The sequence below is a fragment of the Haemaphysalis longicornis genome, unplaced genomic scaffold, assembly GCF_048455015.1.
Source record: "Haemaphysalis longicornis isolate Haplotype H1 unplaced genomic scaffold, Haemaphysalis longicornis Haplotype H1 scaffold_8, whole genome shotgun sequence".
Taxonomy (NCBI): domain Eukaryota; kingdom Metazoa; phylum Arthropoda; class Arachnida; order Ixodida; family Ixodidae; genus Haemaphysalis; species Haemaphysalis longicornis.
Genome location: NW_027526445.1, coordinates 127,337,491 through 127,361,896, shown reverse-complemented (window position 1 = coordinate 127,361,896; position 24,406 = coordinate 127,337,491). Strand labels below are relative to the sequence as shown.

At 48.6% G+C, this 24,406-nt stretch overlaps 2 protein-coding genes across 2 annotated transcripts in view; both read left to right on the top strand.

Moving 5' to 3' along the window:
• Alk (Anaplastic lymphoma kinase) overlaps positions 1-24,406 on the top strand; it is a 209,341-nt gene that overhangs the window by 112,016 nt on the left and 72,919 nt on the right. The window lies entirely within an intron of this gene.
• LOC144149691 (abasic site processing protein HMCES-like) lies at positions 1,880-3,031 on the top strand. Its single transcript, XM_077681343.1, has one exon. The coding sequence runs from the start codon at positions 1,880-1,882 to the stop codon at positions 3,029-3,031; it is 1,152 nt and encodes a 383-aa protein (XP_077537469.1).

Sequence of the window (24,406 nt, the reverse complement as noted above, 5' to 3'; positions counted from 1 at the left end):
ATGCGAGTAACTCTGTAGGAGTCGCCAGACCACCGACTGCCGCTTACTGAGGGATGGGTGCGCTGGTGGGAAGCGGGCCCGGCCTAAGCGGTAATGACCTGTAACGTCGCTGTATGACAATAGCCTGTCCCTGCCTGACATCGGGGACGAGTTCCGCATCGGAGTGCCGTCCGCTCGGTCGGTGAAATCTCGAGCGGCTTCGTGCGCAGACTCGTTCCCTGCAAGGCCGGAGTGGACGGGGGTCCAAATTAAGTTGATCTTGCCTGTCTGGTTTTCGAGGTGGAGACCAGAAATCAGGATTGCGGACGCATCCCTTCATATGTGTCCTCGTGAGAAATTTAGAATTGCTGATTTGGAGTCGCTAATGATTGTCTTGATTTTTGTGGAGGAAACCATGGCTAGAGCAATGGCTACCTCTTCTCCAACCACCGAGTCTCTCGTGCGCACAGAGCAGGAGGCGATGGTATTAACCTGATTGTTGACCACCGCTATGGCCATTGCCTCGCGACCAGCGTAATCGGCCGCGTCCGCGTAGGCAACGTTCTCGACTTTCGCAAAGCGTCTTCGCAGGGCACGGGCTCTGGCCTCTCGCCGCTCCTTGTTATGTATAGGGTGAATGTTACGCGAAAGCGGAGAGACGTGAATGTTCTCCCTTATTTGTGACGGGATCGCGAAACTAGTAGGCGCGCTGTGGGGGTGAGCTATACCCAGCGAATCGAGTATGTGGCGCCCCGTTGTGCTGTATGTCAGCCGTACTAGTTGCCCTAGCCGTTGAGCCTCGATGACTTCCACATCCTGTGGGTCTGCCCAGACACCAAGCCAATTAGGGCACATGACACTAGAGAGTGGCTGACTACTGCAACCAAGTTGGCGGAGCAGAGGAGCCTGGCGGACTTCATCTTGAAGGCGACCAGAAGCTGCCTGGAACGAAGCGGCTCTTAACCTCCCCGCCACACCCGTTTCCCCTACCCTTTTGAAAGGAAATAAAGTATTATATCTCTCTCGATGAGTTCATCCAGACTATTTGTAAGGCCCACGGCCTCAAATCGCTCGGTGGGCGTGTTTAGTGGGAGACCGATAGCCCGCTTGCTGGCTCTGCGGAGGAGAGCGTCTATTTGAATTGTTTCTGCCCTCTGTAGCCGGAGGTACGGAGTGGCGTACGTCACCCGACTTACTACAAAGGCCTATACGATGCGTAGGAGGTTAGCTTCTTTCGTTTCAGGAGTTTTCCTACACACGAGGTGAGGGAAATGGAACGAAAGTTTTCAATTTGGAGCTTCTTGGCGGGTTTGAGGATGGTGGGGACGTTGGCCGTTTTCCATTGAGCAAGGATGTGGCCCGCGTCCCAACACACGTTAAAGTAGCGCGTAACAGCTCAATCAAATTTTGAATCAAAGAATACGTTAGGGCATCTAAAGAAAGGAATGACTCCAGGAGCACAAGGGGGACCTTCTTCATCCTGCAGTGATGATGATGGCAATGATGACGGCGACGACGAGGAGGGGATGTTGATCGTAGTAATAATAATGATGATGATGGAGAATATATAGATGATGGTGATGATAAACCAACGGTGTCTTGGCGAGAGAAATTGTGGCTATAGGTGGTGTAAGAGAGGCTAGCGTAATTCCCAGCGTCGGCGGGTCCGTTCATGAAAGGAATGTTGGTCAGCGTCTCGTTTAGACGAAGTAAGGCCATTACTATAGCACTTTCGGTCGAGCCGCGTTCTTCACACACTTCCGGCGAAGAAGAGAACGAGGAAGGGGGCGGAGCACGGCATCCAGCGATGCTGTGATTACAAAATTGGTCCTTTCAAAATTGCGTGCGCCCTCATTCCATCGACGTCCAGGTTCGACGACTCGCACTTCCGACTTCAGCGATGTGCAGCCGCATGTCATGCGCCTTGAACAAGGCGTCGCTGCTTCACGCCTGCCAGTACCAAGACCCGACGGGCCGCTACAGCAACCCGAAATGGGTGGAGCTCAACAACCACGGGGGCTACACGCCTTCGTACAACATCGCTCCCAGGAGCTACCACCCGGTGCTGATGAGCAGCGTGCACCTGCCGCGGGGCGTGCGCAGCAAGTCGGGCAAGTGCTACCTGGAGGGCGGCCAACGACACATCATGTGTCCCATGCGCTGGGGACTGGTGCCCTCCTGGTTCGCCGGCGAGCCGCAGACTTTCAACTTCGACACCTTCAACGGCCGCCTCGAGAGCTGCCTCGACCGGCGCAGCTTCAAGGGCGCCATCGCCGCCGAGAGACGCTGCGTCGTCGTCGCCGAGGGCTTCTTCGAGTGGAAGGAGGGAAAGAGCGACCGGCAGCCGTACTACGTCTACTTCAAACAGCCCCGCAACATATCGATGGAGGCGCGCGAGTGGGACGGCGTGCGCAACGCCCACGAGCTCATGCACAACGGCAAGTGGATCGGGCCGCGACTGCTGACCATGGCCGGCATATTCGACGTGTCCACCTACAGGGAGGTCCTGTACAGCTTCAGCATCCTCACCATGCCGGCGCCCCGCTACCTGCAGTGGCTCAGCGACAGGGTGCCGCTGATCCTGGACGGCGAAGAGGCCGTGGCTTCGTGGCTGGACCCGAACTACGCGTTCGACGAGCTCACCCACTCTGTGCGGTGCCCGCCGAACCTGGTGTCCCATCCGGTGTCGCCCAGCGTGGCCAAGATGTCCAACAACACCGTCGAGTGCGTGCTGCCCTACTATGGCGACGCGCATAGGGACGGAGGCTGCCACAAGGCCATCGAGGTTCACGAGGTTCGTCCCAAGAGGCGGACCGCCAAATCACCGCTCAGGGTCACCGTGCGGGCACCCGGGGACCGCTCTAGCCGAGAAGGAAGTAGCACTAGATTCTCGACGGGTTCGTCTTCGTCGAGGTCGCACGATCATTCACGACCACGGGACCGAGGTGAGCATCGCCACACACACTCCAAGCAGCGCCAGAGGCACAGGTCGGCCCACTGCAGCCGCAGGCATGCACCCAGGCCGTCGTCGCGCTCCAGCCGGGGACGCTAACAGGCCTCCGCCCCGACTTTTGTGTCTCTAAAAATCCTGTGACAACATATCGCCCCACCCTGGCGATCGTTTGCAAGATTCTCGAACTTGGCAAATAACAGCAGCTATAGTCGCAATCGGAACTCTAAAAATAAACGTGGTATAACCCTGAGAAGTGTGCGAAGTAATTATACGGCTATTCAATCACGCGCAATTAGCCGATTCCCAGCTTCGGCAGCCGCCCCGGGGGAGTCGACCCAGCTGGAAAAGCGCGGGCGGCACAGCGGAGCCTTGGGGGGAACCGTTGCTGCGCGTTGCGCAGTAGAGCGGCTGGAGCGCTGGGATGGAGTTTTCCCATCGCGCCGCAAGCTGCAACGCCCGCCTCGGCAAAGCGGCGACGCGGCAACAGCGTGGCCGCCGCCGCGTGCTCGGCGGGCCGGGTGGTAATTTGATTAGCTCGTTACGAATTCGCGACTCGTCCCGGGGCAACTGCGGGTCGGCGTCGTCGCCCCTCGGCCCCGTTTGGGTTTGTTCGGGTTCTGCGCGAAACGTAATAGACGGGGAAATAAGAGCAGTCGGATGGGTCGGGCTGTAGAGGATTGGAATGGAGACGACGGGAGTGGTTGAGGGAAAGGAAAAGGGCGGGAGGGAATTGAGGCAAGAACGAGAGGCGCGGAATATGAATGGTCTGTGTGTTGTTCTACTTAAAGGGCGTCGGAGAAAGCCAAATGACGTTGGCAGAGTGCACTCACAGTCGACTGCTCTTTTTTGTGAATGTGTGTGTCTCAGAATTAACCTACTCCGGCACTCGTTCGAAAGTTTTCGTAAATGTCAACCCACGTGTCCGTCCGAGCACGACTTTCCCATCCTGCGGAAGGCGACTATTCTGCTTTCCTCCTCTTGAATTCTCTCGCTTGCTTTGATAGCGCCCTCTTGAGCCCTCATTAAGTGACTTGCGGGTGTTCGGTAGTACGCATTTGGAATTCGCTCGTTCTTTGCGAGAAGTGCGGCCAGATTTTAAAAATATTTGTTCATGCAATGCTGGCACCCATTGTTAAAGTAGGGAGACGCATAGCTCTACGAGAGCATGCAAGTGCGTGAAGTTTTGTCTAGGAGTTAGGCCACTTAGTCCTGTGCTGAAGCTTTAATTAAAACAGAAAATATGGACACTTCTGAGCCAGTAACATTGTATCATTCATGATGGCGTCCAGGTGGCCCCTGTAGATGAAGTATACTTCATTGTTTTAGGCGACAGGGAGCTAGAGGTTTCTTTGAAGTTATCTTTTTTATTTATTTATTTATTTATTTATTTATTTATTTATTTATTTAAAATAAAAAAAATACTTTCTGCGAAGCTCACTAGGGACTCATGGTTTAAATAATGGTTGTGGCGTTCCCTGCCGGTTGCATGACGTGAGGTCCGCCGGTCGACATTTGCTTCAGCCCTTCCCCCGTAACGAAAACTTTTTGAACCGGGCACGCTCCCTTCTCAAGCGTCCTTGATGCGACCCCGAAAGTTACCTCTTGCTCATGCTATTACTCTTACATAAAAAAACGGCCCATGTCGAGTGCAAGAGGACGGACTGTGACATATTACCACGCATTACATTTAAAAATATTGTAAACTAACTTTCGTCGTCCGCGCGCTGCACGTGTAGTCCTGTGGACTTTCATTGCTTGAATTATATTGTTTACGACATTGTTGTTGTCTAGACGTTTGTTTCAGCACTCAAATAGAACGTCAGTAAAATTGAGGAAGCAGGAAGGGTTGGTAAGTCGTCAACCGGGAATCATTCCCCACCCTTTGTCCAGGCTTGATTGAGGTTGTAGGATCAGCTGGTTTAGCTATTACAACTATAAAGGACGTCAGCGCGAAAGGCGTTGACGTAAAGGAACGCCAGACCGTGTTCGGTCTGAGGACGGTGCCAGTTTCTGTGTGTGAGTAATTTGTGTTACACGATACGAGTGTGGTAAAGTTGGTACAGGTAAGTCGCAGAATTCGTAGTTGGACAGCAAAGTCCTGCAGAATGACGATTTGGTCAGTCGCCTTCGTATGCGGCTTCTAAGAATCATGAGTGTGCCGGAAACCCCTTTCGGGTTTGCAAAAGCGACGGGGCAGCAAACGATTAACTTTGTTGATTCGTGAATTGATTGTATGGTTTTAACGCGCCGACGCTACACCCGCGATGAGGCGCGCCGTAGTGGAGGGCTCCGGGTTAATTTTGACCACCTGGGGATCTTCAACGTGCGCCGAAATCTCGAACACACGGGCGCTTTCGCTTTTCGCCTCCATCGGAAAAGGGGCCGCCGCGGCCGAGAAACGAAGCATGTCTAATGACAAGCATTATGCTCTCCCACCTATAGTCGCCCACATGCTCATTTAATGTCCGCCTTTTGTGTCTGGCTTTTATGCTGATGCGTGTCGTATTATCAAACAGTTTGGTCTTGCAGCCGAAAGTCACTCAAACACCTATATGGTACGCGTGCCTTTTGTGCGTCTGGCTTTTTTGCATGCCTGACGTGTTGTGCAAATAGCCAACGGTAGAGCATGTGCTAAGCTGAGAAATAAAATTTACAAACTGTGCAGCGAAGCCATCTTTTGCGCAATGCCAGCAAAGCTTGGCAAAAATAAGGGGGGGAGGGGGTGGGGAGTTTGGGAGAACGCTTCGCAGAAACCCAAAAGCCGTTGCGGACCCTCCTTAGATGCGGGCCCACCTGCGGAGCCACCTGTCTAAGTGATTGGCGGTGGGCGCGAAGAGGACCATACTCGTCGTTGTTGGTAAACTTGCCGGATGTGTTCGTGCCGCTCTTCGCAGTATTTTTTCGTTGGGGATGTTTGGTGACAAGTTCCAAGAACCAGAGTCACCCGACAGCGTGTCTTGCCGCAGTATGCACCAGCGCACAGACACAATCACCAATGCGGCGACCACTCTGTGAAGTCCGCTGTTGAACGGAGGCGCTAATGCGTGGCGCGAGTTGATGACGCCCGCAACCATTGCCTCAAGCTTCTAATGGTTGCTTGCGTCAGCTCCGGAAAAAACTGCGGGTGTTTCTAGAAGTCTACAGCAGAGACAGCGAGCTTCTTGCGCCTGATGTGAGCAACTCTCTAGGGCAGGGTCGTTAGAGGGGAAAGGTAACGACAGTGCATCTACAGAGCACAAGCAATCAGTGGCGTTTTCTTCTTAGTTATCATTGGCGGTAGCGGCCCTGTGACCGTTCTAATGTGAGTATGGGAACTCAGTCGCGTTTACATGACGTGATGAGGCCAGACTTTACGAACCCCAACAGGTGTGTGACGAAGGACGCAACGTTCACGTTAAGCGAAATACATCGGGACCTGAAGTCTGCTTACGTGTTTAAAAGCCGAAATCCTAGCGAAGCCTAGATATTACCACAGGTGTGTTTACTGCCATACGTCGTGTTTGCGTCTTTTTCTTCGCTTTCGTATCTTCCTTCTGTGATACGAATTTTACGGGGGGGGGGGGGCAGACTAGATATAATTATGGCGGCTGCTTCCCGCCGTGCACCTGTTCTAGTCACGTGCCGTCGCGTTCGCCTGCCACAGGGCACGAATCAGGCTAGCGCTTGTTCCTCCGCCTGGCTGTCTCCCAAGTCAGCGCAGTCGTAACGAACTAGGCTCCTGCTCTGGAGACCCGGGTTAAAATCGCGCACGAACCCGAATGTATTTTTATCCTTAGCATTCTTTGCTGAGTACCTCACACCCCACCCCCACCCCGCCAGGACCGTGTAACACCCTGCATTTGCACAAAAAGGCATAATTGGCAGAAGTAACATATTTAATCGTTATAATAGCGCAAATCGAGATAATTGGTCGAACGAAATTTGTGAAAAATTTAAGAAATAGGCAAAATAGAACAGTTACAAATTTTGCAACAATGAAATGACCAAAACAAGCAAACGAATCTCGTACATCTCCAAAAAAACGAGGACTAAACTTTAAAAAAGCCCGGACCTTCAAAACGCAAAGAAGAAATACCGAAAACAAACCGACCCTACACTGCACCTTGGATCTGTGGGAAAATAAATAACTGGGGAAGAAAAGGAACTGATATCGTTATTAGGGTATACATTTACGTCATTGGCAAAAAGAAACGCAGGAAGACTTAAAAAAAACACAACGCAACGTATTTAGCTACTCATAGCCAAATCTGGCTGTAAAAAATCACCATGTAGACAAGTGGCGTGAGAATGGTACGCATTAATAGAGAATTCTCTGAATTTCTCCAGGTTTTCTGATATGTTTATACAGCCGTGTTCATATTTGTACCACTCGTATTAACGCCCACGACGACGACGACGACGACTACGACGACGACGACGGTCACTCTTCCAAATGAGACTAGTGAGGAGTAGGTTCCTCACACAACCGAACTAGTGTTGGGCGACCGGAAGTCAACCAGTTTACTTATAGAGCGCGGTAAAACGTGAAATTACGATCGGATAGTACGATGCTTTTTTTTTGTTGTTGTATAAGTGTCTAAATCCTTGTGTTCGTGCGGTGAACGCATTCAACCCTTAAGTATAGTCCCTAGAAATTTGTCTAGTCGGCCGTCCGGGCCAGTTCTGCGTTTGAACGGTGCGTTGTCGCAGCGGAAAACGCGCGCGAAACAGCACACCGGTCGTCTGTGGCGCCCATTCAGTGCACCTTACAGCGCACTCACCGCGTTAGCCATTGGGGTATTACTAAGAATCAAATTGCTGTCCTAATACATTCTTGTGAAAAAGTATTTGTTTGCTTCCATTTTTTTACCTGTATGATGTTTTCCAGCAATTCAAAGGAAAAAAGAGTGTCGTCTGCTTGCACGCCGCTTTTTGCTGCGGTCGTCTGCACCGGAGCTCTTTGATGTAGGCTTATATCAAGTAACCCTAGCCTGCACTTTTCGATGAACACATTGAGTTTCATACTAATATGCATTAGAGGGAAATATGGCGCCACTGCCTAGGCGAGGCGTGCGTAAGCGAGCGTTTCGTGATGTACCGGGAAGGCAGAGTTACTGGATCCGGAAAGGCACGCTCCACTTGTCCTTGGCATGGCTCATGAACAGGCTCGAAGGTTGCCTCTGGCTGCCAAAACGCAATAATATTACTTCATAAAATTAATCAAATTTGTTTTGTTGTTACAAAGTTGAAGCTCCAAAAGGACTTATTTGTCAGGAATTATTTAGAAGCTTCATGCAAAATGAACAAGAAAAAAAAGCTAATTTTCGCTTCGATACAACAAAGAAGCCTTGTGGCTAGCCAAGCCAAGTAAGCGAGGAACGGCGCTAAATGCAATGGTGGCGCCTACCACGGCCCGCGATTACAGCGCAAGATTTTCCTCTAGTATATATTAGTATGAAACTCTAGGGTGACCAGACGATCATCGGCGTCAAGAGTTTAAAAATTCCAAAATTCCGAGACAATCATCGGCACTCACAGTTTGAATATTCCTAGTTAAATTATTCATACCCTAAAAAAAAGATGCAAAGAAATAATATTGCCAAGAGAAGGTATCAAGACAACTATTTAGTTTTTAGAAAAATTTGTCAGCAAAAGGGAGCAGTTTACTGAGAAGGCGCTGCAGTAGAACGGTGCGCTGTCTGCCCGAGGCTTTCATCGCCAAAAGAACCTCGCTGAATGCCTCGGGCGGCAGACTATCCCAATTTCTAGAGACCATACCATAAGTCAAGTCAATCTGCTCTGTTAACTGATGTCGGAATTGTCGCTCCTTCAAACTGTCAACAGGTAGAATAATGAGACAGTCTCAGCCCTAGAGTTGGCAGGCAACCAACTTTCACTCCGCCAGCAGAACCGACGAGACAACGGGGGAAATTAATCTGAGTGCTGCTGACCAAGACATGCGTGCCGGTTCCCGGAGTTCCGTATTACGGGAAGTGGCGTGCGCCCATCCGTCTTCCGAGATGCATAGGCAGCCGGTGATCTACTTGACCGGGAACATCGCGTTTTGCGTTTGCGTGCCTAAGGCTTCTGCGTGTTCGACGTGCGGAGTGCTTGCGAGTTGTTTCGGTAATTTATCATGGGATACGGTTGTTCCGTGGTGGCTTCGGCGATAGGTTAACACCCGTACTGCGGTAATTGTTCCTGTGAACAGTTGAACATATTTTATTAGCGTTAGTGGCATATAGGGCATCAAGATAACCTTCATGAAGACATCTAACGCCTAGAACCAAACCCTTGCAAGAGTATTTAAGGAGCATGTAGTTGTCCCTCGAAGCTGCGCCAAGCTATGAAGAGTTTGTTTTCTTATATGGACGATATTGTCTTAATTTGAAAGTAGTAAAATGTGTGACCGGTTTGAAAATAAAAACAAAACAAGTGCGTGTATGTCCGCCATCACGCCAAACCCACGACAGTTTTGTTTTTTGTTTTTCCTGCTCTTTCTTAGGTCTTTTCATCCTTCGTAATTAGCCCTCAGCACAGAAGCATGTAGTCGACTGTAAACGCCCAAAAGCCGCTCTGCTTCTTCAATTAAGAGTTCTCTCTCTCTCCCTTACCCTTTCTGTCTCTCTCTCTCTCTCTATCTCTCGCTGTTTCTCTCTCGCTCTCTCTTCTACCGTTGCCGATCAAGTTTGTGTGGTGCGAATGAATGGCGAATTGGTCAAGCGCCAAATGTCGTTCTGTGTGATTTGGGATGGTGGCACACTTTCATGTAGTACTTCACGTGGGAAGCTTGCAAACGTGTTTGCTTCTTTGTTGACAACATCGGCCTAGTTTACGACGACGTCACGAGTAAACGAAGCTACGAACTGTTTGGGCTTTCTGCGCTATCGTTTTTGGTATGTGTCGCACACGTTTCACGTATGCAGCACATTAGCATGACAGGAGTGTGCCGTAATTTTTATTAAAATATGACTAGCTATAATAAAAAGATTCTCAGGACACTTAAGTCGTCTTAAGCGTGATATTGTGACAGGTACTATTCATATACACATTCACAGGTCAACACACCAGCAGCACTGTTTTACCTTCCTTGATCCATTCTTAATTAATCTTAATCCCCCTTAGTTAATTTTATAAATCTTTAATTCATTTTTTACAGCGTAATCCATCTTAATTTACCTTAATCCTACCTTACTCTACCTTTTAATTCTTAGTCCACCTTGATTCGTTCTAATTGATCTCGGTCTTTCTTATTACATCTTAACCCGCCTTAATAAGACGTACTAATTTTTCTATCCATCACAAAACAATATTTATTCCGTCCTAATCCATTTTCCCCATATTAATCAAGCTTATTCATCTTAATCCACATTTATTCCACCTTACTTTGTCATGAATCACTAATCAATCCTTAAGTATCTTTGGTAATCATTATTCTCTCATACACGGCTGGCATGCTTTCGCTTCATTCGCGTCGAAGCAATGCATTCGAGGTAATCCTTCACTAAGGGTTTTCACCTTAATACGTATTGGGATGTGTCCAGAAGGCCGTCCAATGGTATTATAAGCATTCCGCTAAAGCGGCCTCCACCGGTGTTTCGGTAAAAAAAAATTCCAGTCGGGCATTACTTCGCCCTCCATTAACGTAACGTAACGTAAGCTAACCTAACAAAACCTAACGAACATAAAGAATTACTTAAAACACCGAAAAATAACCAAAGACATAAAAGTTATAATTGAAGCGTAAGTGAAAAAAAAAAAAAGAAGTCCAGAGCGGGGCCCGTTCCACCTCCCTTAGTAACAGGAAGCATAGACGGAAGCCCTACACCACGACGGCAGATGCTCTGGGTCGAGTCAGCACATTCTTAAAAATTTGAATGTCGTCGTACGGCACTCTAGCCATGGCCGTAGCGCTGAGCTGGAGTTCCGTTGGACGGCACTCTCGGCACTGCGTGAGTATTATGACTCGGCCAGCAATACAACTCAAGAACGGCACCACCTCATGTAGTGTATCACTCCGCCAAAGCGCCGGACCCGTTACGTCAGTGCGCGCGCGTTTTGAAAGGGGTTTGCTATGAATGCGTGATATCGTCTGCCTTCTCTCACGCAGTTTGTTTGTCGTCACTGGAGTCGTTTATAAGCATATTAAGTCCAAAAAATCACGGGAACGGCTCACGCCATGTTCAAAATATTCTTAGTAACGCCCTACTTGCGCCGCGCGGAGAAACATCCGGCTACGGTGATAAGGCACAGCGGCAACTTCCAGTCTCTCTCAGGGAAGGCTGTAACAGGGAAAAGAAAGTATTTCGGGCCTAATAAGCTTTAGTGCCAGCCCTAAGCAGCGCTAGTATTAAACCAATAGTGTAAAACATGGTTATATTAGTCCTTTTTGGTAAGATGACATGTCATCACCCCGCTTCAAAGGGGAAACCAATAGGAATCACCACCACCACCACCACCACCATCATCATCATCATCATCATCAGTGCCATTCTTAAGTTGTCACCGATTATAGTCAATCATCTTCTACTAGTGCGATGTCTGAAGCAGTCCACTGGTGTCCGTAGCAACTACAGCGGAACTGCGCAGAGACCAATGTTTCTTATTTTAAAGACGATAGTCTTTCTTGGGATGCATAAACGCAGAAATTTTGGTCTGTCTGTCTGTCTGTCTGTCTGTCTGTCTGTCTGTCTGTCTGTCTGTCTGTCTGTCTGTCTGTCTGTCTGTCTGTCTGTGTCTTTCCGGGACTCGATACAGCCACCCGGCCAAAGAGAAACAGCGGCTGCGCGGTAGTCTTATATACCCACAGGCGAATCAAAACTTTGAAGTCCGGTCTCAATGTCCATACTTGTCAACACTGCTGAACAAGAACAAGAAATTACGCAAATATAATGCTACAATTAATACATTAGTGATATTCACAGTGTTCCTCTATCAAAAAATTCATGGATGCTTGGTTTTTGGGATAACAAATGAAATACTACATCAACTGCAGAAAACCGTCGCCTGCTGCCGCCGGCGCTACTATAGCTCCTGGCGGCATTTTAAAAAAAATCTAATGGCAAACGCAACGAAACTTTCCACTAGATAGGTTCCACATTCCGCTTGGCACGCTCGTGCAGTAGCGCATCGTGATTCTGTAAACGTTGTAGTAGGGTGCATCGATTCACGCGCGTCTCCGCCGTACGGCAGCACTGGCATCTATAGTTCATATCACAAGCTAGCTGCATCACTGTGGAGGCTACATTGTTGTCCCCCTCAGGGCGCCTAACTCACCGCGAAGGAAGCGACAAAAGGCGCCGGGCCGTCCGGTGCCACTTGCCGAGAGGGGAGAAGGGAGTGTCCTTTCAGGACCCCCTTCACGGCGGATTAGGCGCCCTCAGTGGGCGCACTATTGATAACAATGTAGCCTCCACAGTGCTGCAGCTAGCTTGTGAGATGAACTATAGGCACCCGACTTGGAGCAGTGGAACGCGGTAAATTTAAATTGACTTGAGCAAACCTCTAGCGTGTTATCTCGGGAGTACCTAGACGAGAGAGGAACAGCATGAGAGGTGAGTGGGAAAGGGAAGGGAAGCATTTACTTGGCAGAGGCGCCAGTCGACTATTCTCTTTCGTCGACATTTGCAACGAGAGGAGCGGATACGCAGCCAGTTTTTTTTTATATCTTTTAGTTGAGGGAGGAGCAACGAAGAACGAGCGAGGCGTCAGCCTGGCGCTTGCTCATTCGCCCTTAGTTCTTCTCCCCTCGCATTGCTTCCGTGGGTCTACACTGCATTCGAACTGCCGACGACTTCGATGGTGAGCTTGCCGTGATGACAAACACACCGGGACATCTGTTTTCGGCGCGCAAGGCGATTCTTCGTGCCGCGCTCGTGATTCACGTCCGAACAAGGCATATCGCAAGGCTGGTATGCCAGGCAATGCAGCAAGGTCTCCAACTGATGCCTGATTATCGCGCCTGCATTTTTTAACGCGACAGCGCTAGGTACCTCACTTCGTAAGATGGCGTGTTATGAAGAAGGAGCGACAGAGAGAGAGAGAGAGAGAGAGAGAGAGAGAGAGAGAGAGAGAGAGACTTTATTGGGCCTTGAGGGAACCTGCATAATGGAAATATTCGGCTTCCAGAAGCCCTAGAATTTAAGGGTAGCACAGAGAAAGTTAACTTCAAGGCTGTCGAGGGGACGAAAAGGAAATTAAAATTCTGGGTGACAAAAAGCAGAGAGGGGAATATTGCCTAAAACAGTTACCACCTGTATACAGAAAAGAAAAGTATTTTGTGCCTAATAAGTTTTTTGTGCCTGCCCTAATCAGCGCTAGTATTAAACCTAGAGTATAAAACTTAGGTATATTAGTCCCTTTTGTTAAGATGACATGCCATCACCCCGCTACAAAGGGGAAACCAATAGCAATCATCATCATCATCATCATCATCGGGTACGTCCTCTATTTCGAAGTCCCTTGAAGTGCTCCAAGGTGATATGCTCGGGTGCAAGATTAGAACGGCTGCAGCTCATGTAGCGCATCGCTCCGCCGAAGCGACGGACCCGGATGTAAACACGCACGCGAGATTTTAAAGGTGATGACGCTTAAAGCGTTACATCGTTGTCTCTTCCACACGCAGTTTATTGTCGTCGCTGCAGGTACTTATACGAAGATTATATGCAGGAAATCTCGGAAACAACTTGTGTCACGTTCAAAATATTCGCAGTAAAGCACTTTGTGCACCGCGCGGACGAACAACCGCCTGCGGTGATTAGACGCAGGAGAAACGTCCGTTGTCGTTTTTAAGTTGTCGTCGAGTGTAGGTGAGGTCTTCCCACCATTTCTTGTCAAGAACGGGCATGGAAAGCCGAAACGCTTGCTGTCTCTCGGCGTTTCTGCGTTTTCGCTCGTCATTAGTGAGCGATTATGGGACGAGGTGGACGTTTGGGACGGGACGAGGTGGACGTTTGCACCACGACGCACCAGTGCAGTGCAGAACGGGACGATTGAGACTAGAGCTGCTGCCGTATTGGTGAGGTTACGTGCTATGACAGGGCGCTGACGCAGCGCCTACGTTTGCAGCGGAAAGAGTCAGTACCCTGAGAACTTCATAGGTGCCGCATGTGGAGGCCACGACCGCACTTTAGAAATCAGTGACAACACTTGGGAACAAACGCGGTACGCACTGATCTCTTCTGCGTATCGTACAAGTAACAACACGTAGTGTAGTGGGTGAGAGGCTCCCTGCAAACCGAGATGTCCCAGGTTTAAATCTAAACACCATGAGTTTCCGTTCATAACAAACTGATTTCTTTTTAAGTAATGCATTTGCTTTTGTTTTGATATTGTATGTGGAGATAAAGGACACATCAAGCGCCGCACAATGATAGACGGACTTCCTTGTTGAGTCGATATAAAAATGCTCACGCACTTAAAAGCGGCAGCAGGCGCTCATTCTCACGCAAAGTTAATCGGTTGCCAGGTGCACATGTGAAGCCTCATCCTTGGTCAGACAAGAAAAAAAGCCACAGGTGCCTACCGATATGGAAAACCTGGCACATAAGCGCAGGGAATTGGCGAAGAGGGGGTCAAAGCCAGCTTTCCCAAAGCGCACCAAGAATGGCGGCATGGTTGACGCGAATCCCCTGGCCATACCCGGCTCAGTACCCTGACTCGCTCTCTGACCGTACTCTGCCTTGCACGCTGGTGTTCCCGCTTCCAGGCACTAATCAGACTACTATAACTCAGACTATAAAGCACTGTAACTCAGACGGAAGACTCTTTTACACATTGAACTTCCTCTACGGCCTTCTGGCGGTAAAGACAAACGCCATTTGTTTTACAGCGAAGCTGTAAATGGCTATAAGCGACAGACCGAACGTACACCAATAGCGCGTGGAAAAACACTTATAAAATGTATAACCAGCTGCTAGGGCCTCTATATTTTGATATAATACGGATTAGATTGCCTCTGAAAATAGGCTTCCCAGGAATGCATCCGTGTGCAGAGGTAAAGCCGACCCTCAAGGAATGGGTGTACACTTGACCTTCGTGAGGTGGCTTTCCACATTGTGTGCTGCACAGTAAAGTACGGCCATGAACTGAGGGAGAACGGTTACAGCGCCACTTAAAGCTCTTCACCTCCGCCCCCGCTTCTTTCCCTAGTCGCGTATACTCCTCGCCATAGAGTTTCATACAATTGTATGAAACTCTGTGCTGCTCGCCACGTGCGGCGTCTCTCTCCACATTGGCATTGCGAAATGTCGCGCCTTCCTCGGTGGTCTCCAGTGCGCCGCTCCAGAGACGTTATTGTCTCCACCCTCCAACCGTTTGTGTTCTTAGTCTGCGATCGCGCCACTCTCCCTAAAATTCAACCTAGCTAATCCCCAATGTAGCTAAATCCAAACATATTGAATCTTAACAGAGCGCCAGATTCGCCGGAGTTCCTTCTTCCCAGGGTGGAAGGGCTGTGATTTTTTCTTTATTATTATTATTATTATTATTATTATTATTATTATCCTCGTGCTGCTAGACAGACATACATCCGTACACCCTTCTTAATCGTTGCTTTGATTGCCGGAAATGTTCAAACACGCCGTCAGCCCTCATTTGAAGACGTGTCCGCCAGTACTACAACAACGAAAACAACCTACGCAGAGTCATTTCGGAGAAACGCCAATACCGGCGCGCATCTGTCGAGCCATCGATCCCACTGCGCTGTTCATCGGCTTTCTTCGGAACTCGATCCCAATCTCCCCTCGCGACGACATCTCTCCCCCGTTGTTCTTCCATTGACCGATCGGGACCGTCTCGGCCTCCTCCAAGGAGAGAACTGTTCAGTCGCAACTTTCCTCGGCCGCTGTAACGCGTGAACGCGGTTACGTTAGCGCGAAATAATACACGAGCGCCCCCGGCAAACTCCGCCAAGATAACAAGGTCAGCGTCGCGACGTCTTTGAGCTTTTCTTTTGCTGTCTCTTCTCGACTGAGTGAGAAAAGATAGCGAGTGGAGTATTTGATTAACAGAAGCCCTTGACCAGCGCTACAGCTCAACAGAGGGAGTTAATGAAACTAGCGGGGCCTTTGCGCGTGGGAGGTGTTGGTGCTGGGTTGTTGGGCTCTGCGAGCTTCGCCTGAGAGGCGGATAAAAGGGGGCGAAGGGCGCTGAACCAATCGACTAATTGCCTCCTTCGGGCGAACGAGGTGTCGTCACCGTGGTAGCGCGTCGTCCATGGCTTCGGCGGCGAACGCGCATACGCAAACATGGCTGCGGGAGCGTGGTATTGATCCATCTGAGATGCTGCTCCGGAAGATGCTGCGCGAGAGGATGGAGAAACAACAGGGGGAGGAAGTAATAAAATCAGGAGAAGGCTGCTGACGAGGCGAGTTTGGAGAAGAGCATCGGTTATTAGTATTCTCGCTTCTCTCTTCTTTTTGTTTTCTTTCGATGGCGTTGTCAGGGACGTGGCGACGATAACAAGAAAAGCGAAGCGGAGTGAAATTGAGAGGGAGGAGGGAGGCGTTGCTAATGGTTGGTGCAATGTTAGGAGCGGAGGCAGCGAAATGAGGGTTCCGCGCGAGCGAAATTTGTCGCGGCTTTCGTACAAAAACACGATGACCAAAGGGCACGCTTGCATAATCGACGAGCCACAAGTTTATCGTTTTTGTTCAGGCATGAAGCATTATCTTGTTACTAACCGGGATTTTTTTAGTCAGATTCTATCAATCGGGAGCAGGGTTGGGAAACGGGGGGTTGAGTGTTGACGCATCTTTAATACTTGCAAGCGAAAATCCGCGAGGAGCTGTCTCTAGCATTATTGTGATTCATTTAACTATTGGTTTATACTTTTTTCTTGGACGGCTCAGTCTTTCACGTAAAAATTAACTAAAAAACCCCTACGCTAGTTCGCTCTGATGTACAAATCACCACGCACGCAGACTCACGACGTCACCTACAAGAAGCGCGATGCGGCGTAGTTTCTGGCTACTTTACAGTGGGCCCGTGACCTGTAAATACAGCGTCGCGTTTCAAGGGTTCCCGTCGGCAGCGGCGCTGTCACGTGACCACGTGTTTCTCTTTTATTTTGCTTGAGAAAGTTACGACGGTGCACTGCTCGAGCAAAAATTGGCCGCGTATCTGCTCCTTTCGTTCCAAATGTCGTCAAAAGACGATAGTCTTTGTAGTCATTTGCCAAGGAAATGCCCCCTTTGAACTCCCGCTCACCTCTCATGCTGTTCCTGTTCCGTCGCGCTCATTCCAAGGTAAACACACTAAAGGTTTGCGCAAGGCGATTTGAATTTACCACGCGTTGCACTGCTTCAGACCGGGTTTTTCGCTGCCAGCGCTGCAGTACGGCGGAGACGCGCGTGAATGGAGGCAGCCGACTAGAAGGTTTATAGAGCCGCGTGGCCGTGCTCCACGTGCGTTCCAAGCAGAACGTGGAATCTAGCTAGTGGAACCTTTCGTTGCTGTTGCCGTGTGATTTTTTATATGCCGCCAGGAGGTGGCGGTTTTCTGCAGTAGGTGTAAAATATCATTTGCTATCGAGAAACCAAGCATCCATGAATTTTTTAATAAAGGAACACTAAATATCCCTTGTGTACTAATTTCCTGTCTAATATTTGCGTAATGTCTTGTTCTTGTTCAACAAAGTTGACAAGTATGAACATATAAACCGGGCTTAGACGCTCACATTTGGTTGTGAGTATATAAGACTATTGCGCAATATCAATTTTACTTTGGCCGGGTGGCTGAATCGAGTCACAGACAGACAGACGGACAGACAGACATACATACAGACAGACCACAATTTCTGAGTTTAAGTAGCCCAAGAAAGACTATCGTCTTTAAAAGTGCGAGCCAGCGTCTTTGTTTTGCTTCTGTTCTGTTTTGCGCCTCTCGCGCCAGCGCGAGGCAGCCTTTCACTTCAGCTTTTGCTTTTGCACTTGTAGTGTCGCGACTGCGACCGCACCGAAGGGGCACGACGGAGCGACAGTGCAGACATTGAAGGTGAAGGTGAATTGTAGTGAAATCCAAGAGAGAGTTTATTCAAGGTGGCGTCTCTTTTATAGTCCAGTCGCAGCCCTCTTGTGGTAGACTACTGAGATGCAGGGATCCGAAAACACCGATACTACAGTTCTGTTTTTTTCTCCCCCTTTTGGACGAAGCTCTTAAAGGAGCCATGAAGAGGAAGTACAACTTCATTTAATTTGAAAGAACTAGGATTCAGTATCTCACTCAGCTCCATTACAGCCACAAACGGTGTTTTTTAAGGGAAAAAAAAGCAAGAAGTATTTAAAAACTTTCAAATTTTGCGCCACAGTGACGGTCTATGAGGAAGAATGACGTCATACGGGCCAACAATAAAACATAATTTTTAGTGCGTTAACTGCACGTTAGCATTCAAGTGATGCGGTCAAATGGAACTAGAGGCCCCATTACACGCGTCCAGTCATGTGTCGTCGCGACCGGTCAGTTAGGCGGCCGCCAATCGCACAAACAATGTTCCGTGACGTCATAGAAAAGTTACGGGAAATTGGCTATAGGGGGTCGTGACTGCTTCACACGTTTTCTTTAATATATCTGTTAATTGTACGAAGATTGCGATGATATTGGTATCATTGTTATCGGGACTAAACAGTCTTTCTAATAAACCCAACTTGTATTATATCTTCATGGCTCCTTTAATGTGAGATTTAGTTATTTTCGTAAAAACTACTATTACGTTAATTTTAATTGAAAAAAAATGCTTTAACGTTCGTTTCCGAGCGTATGTTCTCCTCAAATATTCCCAAGACTTGTTTGCGCTAAACAGTCTAGACATGTACGAGCCTTGCCACCAGTACTATAGTTTGGCTGGGTATTGTCTATGCATACAGTAATCCCCCGTTATAATTAAATCGTTTTTTTTTAATTTACTCCAAGTTTTGCAAGGATAATTGTCTCCGCATTTACAAAGTACCGCTTATAAAGAAGTCGGTTTTCTGCCCCGAGGAGTTTGATATAACGAGAGTTAAATATTCCGTGCGTACCTCGTGTTCGTGACCTTTGTAACCGCAGTAATGGTTTTTAACAGCGGAGCTGTTTTTTGGCTTATGTTCCATCTGAGCCTCGTGTCGCTCAAAACTCGACGCAGCAAAGTGGAGAGGAGGAAAATTCTAGACCCAAAAGTTTGAAGGGAAGTGGCGAGGAGGCAAGGGCGCGCCTGAAAAAAAAATCATGCACCTCCCGTCTAACGATGACGATGGTTGAACGCGAAGCTTTCTCATGATTTAGTCTTTGATTTGCCAATCCCACACTGCGAGTATGTGCTACTCTGGAGGTACGTGCGGCTTTTCTAGAATAGCCACAGTTAGCGTCACTAAATAAAGGCTTTTAGAGTATCGGCACTCTTTTCTCTCATTGTTATGTGCCGCCGGGACTTTCATTGGTCGGTCGGCACCACGTGATATTTGTTTACATATGGGCGCAGCCATTTTGTTTCTGGGCACCTCTCTCTCTCTCTCTCTCTCTCTCTCTCTCTCTCTCTCTCTCTCTGAAGTGCGGACGCTAGAGCGGCCGGTCACACACTGCCCGTCACAACCGGCGGTGGTTTCGTTGGGAGAGATGGCAACAATGCAAGCCAGAAACAAAATGGCCCCCCGACGCTTCCGTGTGCACGAAGTGGCGGTACTCTTAGGCGTAGCTTATTGAGTGACGCTAGCTACAGCAATTCTCGAGTGTACACTCCGTAGACCTAACGTATGCGTTGGGGGTGTACGGCGCGAATCGGTGCCTGCTGCTTGGCGTTCGCTTCGACCGTGTCGGAATAGTGTAACCGGATAGACGCTGGCTTCGTAACATGAGAGGGACCCCAGCTTCAATTCTGGCCACGGGAGGCGTTCTTTTTTTTTTTTTTTGCACTTCATCCACGATCATTCATCATCATCGTCAGAGAAAGTTGGCCTTCCTTCGGGGCGTTTTGGCGTAACACAACATTAGTGAGGACACTAAAGCTTCCCTTAAAAAACGCTTCTCGCGGTATAGGAATCGAGCCTGAGTCCCTCGCGTTATGAAACCGGCGTCTATCCGAGTGCGCTACCGTAGCATTCGGGGCGCACAGCATTTCCTTTGGGTTCGATGCGTGGGAATTGGCATTTCGACTTCGGCTTAGTTGAAGTGGACTTCGGCTTTGGACTTCGGCAGTTTGGATTTTGGACTTTAGGAGGGCGGACTTTGATTTGACTCAGTTTGCACGGCGAAATCTTCCCTTTTTAACCAACTTCCTCTTAAGAAAGGAGCAGACCTAAGAATAGCCAAGTCAAAGCTGACGAAGACCACTGCTTCCTCAGTCCTCAGTGTTTGCTTCACTCTTGCCTCACTCTTCGCATCTCAATTGTGAAGATGGCCGAATTTTTTGCAACCCCACACGGTCCCCTGGTAGCTGAAAACGCCTTTCGGAAACCTCGGCCATAAAAGCCATAAAAGCGACGCCCAAGAAACCCTGGCGATGTTCACCAAGATAATTTTTCGCCCATCAAAAGCGGGGATACGGATTTAATTCCAACACCAGCTTTATTCTGAAGCTGTAAAACTCTACTAAGAGCCTTACATCCCCTCTAGTAATCAGTCATTCTACGTCCGACACCGAAAGGCTTCATTTCCGGCTATATTTGCATCGACCAGTTCCAGGGCTTCGCTTCCTTCGCATCGTTTCGACCTTCGTCTCGATTGCACTGATATAGTCCTGTGCGTTGGCGCAGTACAACTACTGATGTTCGCTTTGAGGTTTCGTTTCTTTCAGGCCTGAGGATAGGATGGAACCCGTCCACGAGTCATAATAGGTGGGCCGGCCAGCCCCCTAATAGCAGCTGAGGATGGAAAAGTACATGGGGGCTAACTATCCTGTGGAGCAAGAACAGAGGGCAGCCAGCGGTTCTCAAACTTTATGTCACCGGTTTACGAAACGCCACTCAGTCACCCATTCACTCAATTACAATCAATCAATCAATCAATCAATCAATCAATCAATCAATCAATCCATCAATCAATCAATCAATCAATCGTTCGATCAATCAACCTGTCAGTCATTCAGTCAGTCAGTCAAGATTGATTGACTGATTGATTGATTGACAGGTTGACTGACTGACTGACTGATTAATTGACTGACTTACAGGTTGATTGATCGAACGATTGATTGATTGATTGATTGATTGATTGATTGATTGATTGATTGATTGATTGTAATTGAGTGAATGGGTGACTGAGTGGCGTTTCGTAAACCGGTGACATAAAGTTTGAGAACCGCTGGCTGCCCTCTGTTCTTGCTCCACAGGATAGTTAGCCCCCATGTACTTTTCCATCCTCAGCTGCTATTAGGGGGCTGCCCGGCGATCAATCGATCAACCATTTAATAAATCAATTAATCAGTCAGTCAACCAATCAATCGATCGATCGATCGATCGATCAATCAATCAATCAATCAATCAACCAATCAGTCAACCAATCAATCAATCAATCAATCAATTTCGCTTTTGCTCAATGTTCATCTCGGATATATTAAGAGCTAAATGTAGTTCATTTTGATGGATAATTAAATACACGGAATTCGCAGTGTTTACAACAAATATTCAAAAGCATGTTCACACTGCTGTTGGGGTAATGTTGGCTGGGAGAGATGTGGCATTGAACGGGGGTGTTAAATAAAAGTTCCGGTTATGAGTCTACACCAAAGGCGGGCGTCGTGAGCCGTTAGAGGCGGGTGGGGTGTGGGACAAAGGAGGCGGCTGGGTCGGTAGCGACTGGTACAAAATTTTGGTGTAGCAATAGGGAGAGGCTTGGACAACAGAGAGTGTGGCCGAGTCGTCCACCCTCGACGGAAACGCCCTGAAAACGGCGTTGCGGGCAACGACGTGAGCCGGCTCATTCCCTCGGCGGAGGAGTGCACTGGAGTCCACACAGCTTCGATCTAGGGGAAGGTATTCAATTGTTTAAAGGGGCTTGATGGCTGGGTATAGTATGTAGCCTGTGGGGCAGCGAAGAGGCACGAGAGATAAATGTGGGGAGGTGAGATGCTTGCTATCATCAACGTTCGGGCAGAGCAAATAGCGAAACAAAACTTCCAAATCTACTGGATTAGCCTTAAGTCTTTCACAGCAGCTATCATCGTCATTAAGAAATTCTATTGAGAACTGTGGGTGGATAAGTTGTGTCGCCAGCAAATCGGAATAAGGGATCGGCCCGTGAGCTTCTGGCGTGTGGTGTCATCTTCACTGGCCAATTCACCTGAGTGGGTATTGTCTTAGTTCTACATTAAACGTTAGCATTGGGTTACTTGAACTCCAAACTCGTTGTACGTCAAGGTGCTGGTACCGGTGGACAACGTTAGACCTTAAAGTATACCGTTAGAGCTAACGTAGGGCTTTCGCATACCCAATGGGGACGTCCGTCCACCGTATACCCCTTTGGCACCCACATGAGGGGTCACAGCCAATAGAGAACGTCAAGCGGATGCATACCCGCGTTTGCTCGCAATGGGAATTTCGGGTAGGGGTTTGAGGCTATATGTAGCCAAGGGCGTCTTTTTAGAGGTTCTGACCACGGGAATCTTCGCACGCTGCTTTTAACAGCACAGCTGTTAGGCCGACACAAATCCGTCCGTCGTAGGCAGAAAACACCGAAGCCTCAAGAAAACAACAAAAAAAAAAAAACGCGCCGTATTCACTAACGTGAAACCTGGGGATGGGTGAAGCATGCAGGGCGCACTGGTCTTTCCCACAGCAAATTCACTGCTAATGCGCAATGAGAGGCAGAAAAATATTTTGTTTCAACTACAAAAATATGTACATTTACTACATAAAATGAGCCATCGCGTAGCCAGTCCTAGTCAAGATGCAAATGTATTTCTTGAGTTCTTCTCTCTCTTCCTAATGCTCCTGGTGTTTATAAGGCTCCTGCGCTGACAAGTCATAGATCGTGCCAAGTTAAGGATTTCTTTTACCCTTCACAATAACCGCCTTGTGGTCTGTGAAATGGAGAGCCAATGGTTCTTCAACTCTCTTGCCGCACGGCGCGCGCTGATTGGGCGCTGGAGAAATGACGGTGGGAAGAGCAATCGCGCGCTTGCAGAGGCGGTGGCGCCATCTCTTGCGGTGAACCGGATTTAAGCAATTAAATGGGAGACAGACTGGCCGTAAGTTGTCTTTGTGTCACACGCCACAGCATGCTAAGGAGTATGCTTTACAGGAGAAATCCCGGCATTTGAAACGAATTTCAAGACGGAATTTCATCAATTTCTGTTACGAGTGCAATTAAATCCTGATTATAACTGTATTTTTAATGAGTTTAAATTATGTTAGTTTATATTTAACCGGTTTTATTCATTATACACTTGTTGCTTGGTCATCGTTTGACACCTTGATTTACCGAGACGACAGGAGACGCCGACAGCCCGAGCCTTTAAGGGACTTCGCCCCTAAAAATGCGTTTAGGGAAGTACCCGGGATCTTTACGCCGGGAAACCGGCAACCTAACCGCGGGGCCACCCCAAAGGCAGGGGGGCACGGGGATAGGAGCGACGGAGAACAATAACATATGCAGCTAACTGGAAAGGGAATAAAAGCTTCCCGTGGTAGGAATCGAGCCTGGGTCTGTGCGATTGAGTCAGGTATTGAGACAAAGCCGGCGTCTGTGCGATTGAGCTATCATCGCATAACGGGCGTGCAGCATTTCCTTTGGGTTCGTAGCGCGGGCGCTGGCTTTGGGCTTAGCCGCGGGTTCTAGCACGTCCTAACGCTGTCCACCTTGGGAGAGATGTGAAAGCCTGCGGAAGAACCGATCCGGGCCTACCAGTCATGGGGAACTTTCAGCGGCAAGTTGGGAACCCATGTGAGGTGATGACTAGAGAGCGGATTTTAGGCGAATGCCTATTTTGTTTCTTGCGTTCCTGTCGCCCCACTTTGATAATGAGCAAGAATTAGAGGTTGAGAACGGCTTAATGCTGTTTTTATAGTCCCTATAAAAGCCCGTTTTGGCGTTGTGTGCCTAAATGTTTATAAATGCCTGTAAATGCCTGTTTTTAAAATCGGAGCCAATATGATCACCATTTAGACTGAAGTTTTGATTCAGAGCGTAGTTTGAGCGTCGCTATTCATGTTACCGGGCAGCATTTACTCTGCGGCACTCTATGAGTTGTTCAACCTATGGTCCTCTAGTTCAACACACTCCCGGCAAACAACCGCTAGCAGCAGTCGAATTATGCACTCATTAGCAGTGACAAAGATATAATTTTGAATCCAAAAATCTGGAAGGAGTGGTGGTTTGCTATTGTTTGCATAATTATCGCAGTGATTCTAGACTACGGTCCACGTGCTCTCCAAACAGATTTCTGCAAACATGTGCGACCGCATTTTCGTTTCTAGCAGCGTACTTAAATCCAACGTATTTACAACATACTTATTTCCAACGCAATGGTAGAGCATTGAACGATCCTAACATGATGCCTATATTGAAGAGGCAACGTCGAAGCGTCAC

Bases quoted from the DNA above. Each gene is read 5' to 3' on its own strand.
- LOC144149691 (XM_077681343.1), top strand. From the start codon at position 1,880: ATGTGCAGCCGCATGTCATGCGCCTTGAACAAGGCGTCGCTGCTTCAC.